Source organism: Python bivittatus, unplaced genomic scaffold, assembly GCF_059951505.1.
Source record: "Python bivittatus isolate LINGU-HERP-01145 unplaced genomic scaffold, Pbiv_v1 ctg000530_np1212, whole genome shotgun sequence".
Classification (NCBI taxonomy): domain Eukaryota; kingdom Metazoa; phylum Chordata; class Lepidosauria; order Squamata; family Pythonidae; genus Python; species Python bivittatus.
In genome coordinates this window covers 10,882,054-10,889,267 of record NW_028277085.1, presented here as the reverse complement: position 1 = coordinate 10,889,267, position 7,214 = coordinate 10,882,054, and the positions used below count along the sequence as shown (strand labels likewise).

General features: G+C 46.8%; 1 protein-coding gene across 5 annotated transcripts in view; it reads left to right on the top strand.

Annotated features, from left to right (window-relative positions):
* The first annotated feature begins 1,179 nt into the window (after positions 1-1,179).
* ZFAND6 (zinc finger AN1-type containing 6) overlaps positions 1,180-7,214 on the top strand; it is a 51,939-nt gene continuing 45,904 nt past the window's right edge. The window contains exons 1-2 of one of the 5 annotated variants that reach the window (XM_088148647.1): positions 1,199-1,338; positions 5,906-6,102. In XM_088148647.1, coding sequence (XP_088004773.1) covers positions 6,101-6,102 — 2 coding nt within the window. In that variant the 5' untranslated portion in view covers positions 1,199-1,338; positions 5,906-6,100. Of the gene's footprint in view, positions 1,339-1,406; positions 1,829-1,968; positions 1,991-5,905; positions 6,103-7,214 lie in introns of those variants that run through there. The other 4 variants (XM_088148648.1, XM_088148646.1, XM_088148651.1 and 1 more) reach the window with 4 other exon arrangements.

The window sequence follows — 7,214 nt, the reverse complement described above, 5'->3', positions numbered from 1 at the left end:
TTACGCTGTGTAATCCTATACATCTCTGTTCAGAAGCAGGTCCCATCCAATTCGGGAAGTTAAAAGGCAGTGGAAACGTGCATCGTTAACTCAATCAAATCTGGATGCTTAATGACAAGCTTCTTGAAGATTTGCAGTTTTCTGGCAAGCGTATCACCGATGAAGGCCGCTTGTCGAAATGTTTGATCGCCGAGGTTACACAAACGGCGAAAACACCATAAATATTCTGCAGCGCTCGGCTGCCTCGACGGCACAGCCGCCAACCTGAGTTTAGGATGTTTAGTTTGTAAATAAACGAGGCACCCTAAAAACACTCGTCCAGTGAAGCCTAAACACGGGTGCCTTGCTCTGGTAATGCATTAAGCCGTTCCTTTGGGCGGGCTGTAGCGTGCGAACCGAGCCATTTGTGGTTGGCAAACCGCGATCGACAGCTCCGCGCGTTGTCGGAACGCTACCCCTGGTCCTTGACTCCATAAAGTTGCCCTTGACTCAACAGACATGGTTCGTTGCACGATGGCGCGAGGTGCACGAGACCCCCACTCAGAATGGCAAGGGGCCAAACGCGGGAAGCGGACCCTGCCCCCCGGAAGACTGGCTGACATGCTTTCTGGGGTCCCCAGAAGGTGCGAGGATTCACACGTGAACTCCGTCACCCTCTCTTCGGTTCCGCCCCGGGGACGCCAGCCAGGAGGGGCTTATTCAGTCCGACCCCAGCCTCCCTCCCCGCCACGCTCAGCCCTTCCCAGACTGGCTGGGACTACAATTCCCATCGTTTAAGGCCAGAGGGGATGCTGGCGGCAGTAGCCCAGCCCAGCCGGAGCGAGGAAAGCGAGGGACCTCAAGACCCCTGCCCCACCTATCCGGGCGGTTGTGCACAGTCGCTCCCCCCGCAACGCCCCTGCCACCCTTTCAATCGCTGGGGCGTCCTCTCCCCTCCCGCAAGTTGGCACGGGCATCGGATGCTTCCCGCCCTCCTCCCAGAAGCTCCCCGGCCCCGTTCCGCAATTCGGGGGGCGACGCCGGCGCCCCCGGGGGAAAAAAAGCAGAGGGAGGAGGGCAGGAGGCGACGGCGCCGCCCCCTCCCCGGCGGCACGTGTGCGCTTTCGCCCGCCCGCCCGGCTCCCGCCAATCAGCGCCCGCCCGCGTCGGTTCTTTCGGGAGGGGCGGGGCGGGGCTGAGCTGAAGAGGCAGGAAGGGAAAAGGAAGAGCGGGGCGGTGGGAGGGGGCAGTCGAGCGGGGACGCGGAAAAGAGCGGCGCGGCAGCAGCAGCGGCAGCTTCGGCGGCGCGAGACCACCAGCTCGCTCTCCCTCCCTCCGCGGCGGCGTCGTCGTCGTCAGGTGAGCGAAGTGCGCCTGCGCGGACCCAGGTCTTCCTGGCTAGCGCTCTGCCCCCGTTCGTTCCAAGAAGGGCCTGGGGAAGCTCTGTTTTCCAATCCCTTTCACTTTCTCCTGTCCACCCCCTACCCTTTCCAACAAGCCCCTCCTCCCGCACGCCCCTGTACACACCCCCTTGCGTGCACGAGCCTGCGCACCCCTACCCGCGCAGTTCCTCCGACACGTGCGTGCCCCGACATACCCCCAACTCTCTCCTTCCTCATTTGCGGAGGCAGGGAGGGTGGCTCTCTAAAAGATTGGGGCGGGGGTCTGCGTGGCCCTTCCCGGAGAGGAAAAAAAAAAAACTAAGGAGAGAACCCCGTGCCCTTCTTCCCTTTTGTACCCCATAAGCGCAGCTAAATCTGGAGGTGGCTAGCGTCGTTATTAGGGTCAGCCTAAATTGGTGCTGAGCTCCTTGGCTGGAGATGGCGTTTTCGGCGGTTTGCAAGCAAGAGTGAGTGACCGCTTTCCGAGAGGGCAGTAAACTCTTCCTAGCTCGCAGGTCCTCGGTGTGTTTCTGTTTTGTAAATCCAGCAACAAGCAGCATTTGCGAATGCAGCGGGTGGGGGTGATTCGTGGTGCGTGGTGCGAAGCCGGGCAGTTGGGCTCGCGTAAGGTATGAATGCAGCTTGTGAAATCCTAAAGCGAGGCTTCGGCTTGGAGGAAGTTTGGGAGGTCCTGACGTTCAGAAACTTGTGCAAGGAGAGACGTCAAGGGCCTACCCGAGGTCAGACTCAGGGCGAGGAAAGAGAAGGGGCGAGCGTCCCTGCGCAAATCACAAAACAGGGGAGATGCTTGTGCTGGGGGGCTTTGGGTTGAGCTGGCTGCGTTCTCGGGAGGAGGATCAGAGGGGAGAGAAAGGAGGGCTGGGGCCAAGGTCACTCTTTGAACATGAAGCCCTCGTGAGGGTTTGTGTTTTGTTTTTCCTGATCAAAACCCGAGTCTGGCGGAAGTGGGAAGGGGTGGGGTGGAGTTCCACTCGAAGATCACCCACTCCTTCGTGGGACGAGTGGCGGGTGCCTTGGTTTCTGTGGATGGAGAAGAACGGGGTGCAGCTGTTGGGAGGGTTCAGCCCTGATGAAATGCCTGCTTTAAGAAAGATGGGGAGGTGGGGGGTGAAACGGGAAGCAGCAAAGAGCCAAGCTGTTCCCGTCCTTTAGAGGGCTGGGAAGAGACTTCTCCGAACTTTTGGCCTGGGAAAATCCGAACGAGGGGCAAAGAGAACTAGTCTGGGTTTTTTTCCTCTTTTGCAACCCGACTGGAAGAAAAATGCAAAATACTGTGTTTTGGGAGAAGCATAAGAGGCATCGCACCCCGGTGAGGACGCCTCAGACTGGTGACAAGGGAGAGGAGACAGAGTTATTTTCACACAGAGCTCCAGTTAGATGGCATTAGCAAAGGGCTAACTGGACCTCATAGTAAGAGGCTGAGTAAGAGGACCATTTTTCCCCCCCCAGGTCCAGGGAAGGTAATGATGCAAATTGGATGGGGCTGTTTCTTCCCCCTTCTTCTTTTTTATAAGGGGATTCTTTAGCTCTTTATGCTCAGTCTTTTCAGATTTAAGTTCTTGTGTCGTTTCCTGTGAGAAATGGCCCCACTGTTTTCAGAGGGGCCTGCAAGCAGGTCAGGGCCGTAGGTTGCCCACCCCTATAGTAAGGGAGGGGCGCTTTAATAAGGTTGACAAGAGAAGCAGGAGATGGCAATCTGCTGGCCGTTGTGGGGAAGCAGGCTGCCCGTTGGGGAGAGAAGCATCCTTTAAAGGCAGTAATTCAGATCTGATCTTGGAAGGGGCCGACGATGCTCCTCTTGGTCCCCAACTAATAAACAAGGTGGCGGAAGTGAACTGAATCTCAAATAAGTTGTTGTTGTCCTCAGGTGCCCTGCCCTGGGAGAGGATGAGTCAGTCAGGTGAGTAACATCCAGGAAGCAAGTAGTGAAGCATTTAGCAATGGATTTGCTGGAGAATTTTGTTTGCAACGAGGTACCTCAATTCTCCGGGCAGGGCTAGAGCTTCCTACGAACGACTTCTAGGCTGGAATTTCTGTTCATCATCTTTCATAGAGTCCTAGAGCTGGAAGAGGCTATTTAAGGCTTGCTAAATCCAACCTCCCGTTCCTTGCAGGAATCCAAACGAAACTTGAACACGTCCAAGGGGAAGAAGGCCGCTACCTATCTGGGCCAAACTGCTCTTATTATTAACCTTGATTCTAACCTTGATTGCTGAGCTCCCTGTCTCTTCTCTTAATCCAGCATTTGGGACCTTTGAGCCCTGATTGTGATTGTGCTGATTTCAGTGGGATGGCTTTCTAGGCAAGTTTGGGATTGCAGATGTCATGGATGGAATTATGTCTGTGTTATATCTCGAATCGTATCTTGAGAAGTTTATTTTTGACTCTACACTGTGGCAAGCCTCTGGATCACATGGAAGTAGTTATGCTAGTCTTCTGCAGCAGAAAAAAAAAAGTTTTGAGGCACCTTAGAAACATGCCAATTTATATTTGTATAAGCACTGGTGGACCATCAGATGACATGCAAAACTCTGTGTGTGTTGTTGTATTGGGTTTGGGTGACTATAGCCCCAGTGTTAATAATAGACAATGTTTCAATTCACACATTGCACTAAGTCATAATGTGTTTGATTTGGGCTTAGCATATTGTATGAATCCAGCCATTGTGGGCTGCAAAGTATAATGTACAGCTTGGGCAAAGCAGCCAATTGTGTCTTGTCAACAAAACATAGTTACATTTGTACTTTGAGCGTTGCCATTTTAGTGTCAAAAATAGTTGTTGTTTGCTATTTTGTCTTCAGGCAGAAAGAGGCTGGGTTTGCACTGCTTTGGATTTAATTCTGGAAAGGTGTTTTGGAGCATATAGGAGAGGTCTTGCAGGATCCCAAGAGAACATGCAGCTTAAAAAGTTAGGTGCTGATCCTCTCCACAGGCTTAGAATCACCTGCCCAGAATCACTTCTGAAGTGATCCAGCGTAGTTAGGTCATAATTTTGTGTATTGCATTAAATGCAAAAGAGTGGAGGATTCTGCCTCTCACAAAGGACAAGTTACCCAGCTATTTTGCGTGGGAACTCAAAGCAACCTGAATTGCTCACTTTCTTCCATTTCTTTTTTTTTTTTTTAATAATTTTACTAAAGATTACAATTGCAATAGTAAAAACTACTACAAACTAAAAGAGGGAAAAGGAAAAGGAAAAAATAGAAAACAGAAAGAAAAGTAAGAATATAGTAAAAAGAAATATACGAAGAAGTGACTTCCAACCTAAATCACAAGTATAAACAATTTTCACCTCTTAGTTTACAACCAATGTTCTCTTCATCCCATGTCCCATCTCTTATTTATAAACAAATGCATAAAACATTGTCATTTCAATCCTGAGACTGAAATGATTTTTTTACATTTCTTTTGACCATCTCCCAGTATAGCTGCAAAAAGCCATTATCGGCTCTTCCATCATAAATGAATCATGGGGTTATTTCTGGTCAAATGTCAGTCCTGTCCTGGCAAGTGTTGAACTGCTAGTAATTAATTATTGCAAATGTATCTTAAGATTCCTGGAATAAATATATCCCAGAGCCTCTCTCTAGCAATGCCTGCTTGAGATTTATGGATGTTTTTTTTGTGGATGCAAATTGAAAATCCAAGACAAATTAAAAAAAAACACACACAGTCATGGGAACAGACTATTTCAGATGACACCCAAATTTAGCTGTTGTGTCAAGAATTGGCCTGACATACTTTGTTGTCCCCATCCGTTTGTGGTTTTTAAAATTTCCATCTGCTTTTTAGTAGAGCTAAAGAAAGACATCCCATTGGAAGATCTGAAGGACCAGGTTGGGGACAAAGTGTTCTGGAGAAAATCTGTGTGGTCACTAAGAATTGTCTCCAACCAGTTTAGGTTTCTTTCACCATTTTTTTTTTAAGATGTGATTGTAATTTTTGGATGTCATAAGTTAATAGGATTAGAAGCATCTGGATTGTGGGCTTTTAAGTCCACGTTTGGCATATTAAGAGGAGAGATCTCTTCGTTTTCCGCATAAGTGTGCCATTTGCTCTTGTCTATATATTTCTGCAGTGAAACATTCCATAATTGGAGCACCCGAAAGGAGATCACGTTCTTTGTCCCCAGTGACAGATCTAAATTTTGGGAGGGCTGGAAAACTTGCTTACCCCTCTCTTTGTGGTGGCCACAGTTCATTTGCCCTCTTCTTCTGCTTCCAAAGTGCTGAGTTGCCCAGTGGGAGGATGGAAGCAGAAGGTGATACGCAGTTACACTTCGCTTGTTAGGTAACAGATAACATGGAGGTGCCACAACAAGCTCAGGTTTGCTGAAGACCGTGGTGGTTGGGGCATTTAATTGTTTTATGCTGCTGAGCACAATACCTGCCATTTTTGCAGTCATGACAATGGCTCATTGAGGGTCATTGTTTTGGGTTGTTATTGTTTCTGGAACCCTAACTTGATTTGTTAAAAACTCTGATTGTTTTAGACTGTGCTTGTTCCCATGTCTTTGTTGACAGAAGCACCGGTGGTTGGCAACCATCTCCAAAGTTCTCAAGTATGCAGACCTTTTTCCTCTGATCCATGCCTGGACTTGTTTTTGACAATATCCTTACCCCGAGGTGTGGAAGACGATAAAGCACCCCAGGGCTGAGAGTTAGTTTGCTTCTTGCAAGGAATCGGGAGAGCATTCTGTCCTTGCTGATTTCCATTTCATGTGAGTTGATTAAATCTTACCAATAATACATCAGGACGTTATTGGGCATTGTAACTTTTACAGTTGTACTTAAAATGATGGAGCACAATTGATTGCTTACTTCTTGTAAAGCCTGTGCAAAAAACTTCTCTCTCTCAATAGCTTTGTCCCTTTCTTTTAGTGCTGATTCTTAATCGAATCTTAATATTGTTGGGGGCGGTGTATGTGTGTGTTTTAAAGTTGAGTGGTATTTTTAGATTTTGTAATTATTCCTCAGAATTTCTGCATTCAGTTTTGTTGAGAAATTTGATTGCTGTCTCAGCTTGTTGGTACTTTTCAGACTTTGACATACCCAGAAGTCTGAAACTGCTTTTGGAATGCAAAATAAATAAAATACAAATAAAATATTGGCAGGGGCAGTGGGGATAAATTAAAAAAAATATCCTGATATGGAGGATTGTGCGTGAGAGAGAATAGCTGAGGTGCAGTGCAATTCTAAGCTTGTTTATGCTGAAGCCAATTTTATTGAGCAAAACTGATCTTACTCCATAGTTATGTTATGTTTAGGATGATGGGCTTGAGCTCCTGCCACAAACAAGCCGACAAGTAAACTGACTGATGGTAGGTTGTGAAATAATACATTTATTGTAATAATAATTTATTGATTAGCCATTACACCATATCAGAATACAAACCATAGAACAACAATAAGATCACGTGTAGCAAAGTAGAGTAAAAGGCAGAACTAAAAGAAAATGCAAATTATATTTCTGTGTCACCCCTACAATTTATCCCAATCAGATCCACCTATGCAGTTCTCAGTTGTACTGTTTTTTTTAATAATATTTTATTGAGATTTTAAAGATACATTTTTAAAAGTTAGAAATGAAAAGGAAAATTTGAAATACAAAATATAAAGAAAAGGAAAAGAAAAAGTGAGGTAAAGTAAAAGAAAAAAAGAGATGAAAAATAGATAACTTCCAATCTGTCTCTGGTCTTTGAAATAATAAGGCTATCGTAAGTGCTAGTTTTTAATACATTAAATAGGAATAATTCTTTGTCTAAATATATCCCATTACATTTATAATCTAATCTTCAAATCCCCATGTAAGCTTCACCCCAGCTGCATTTTG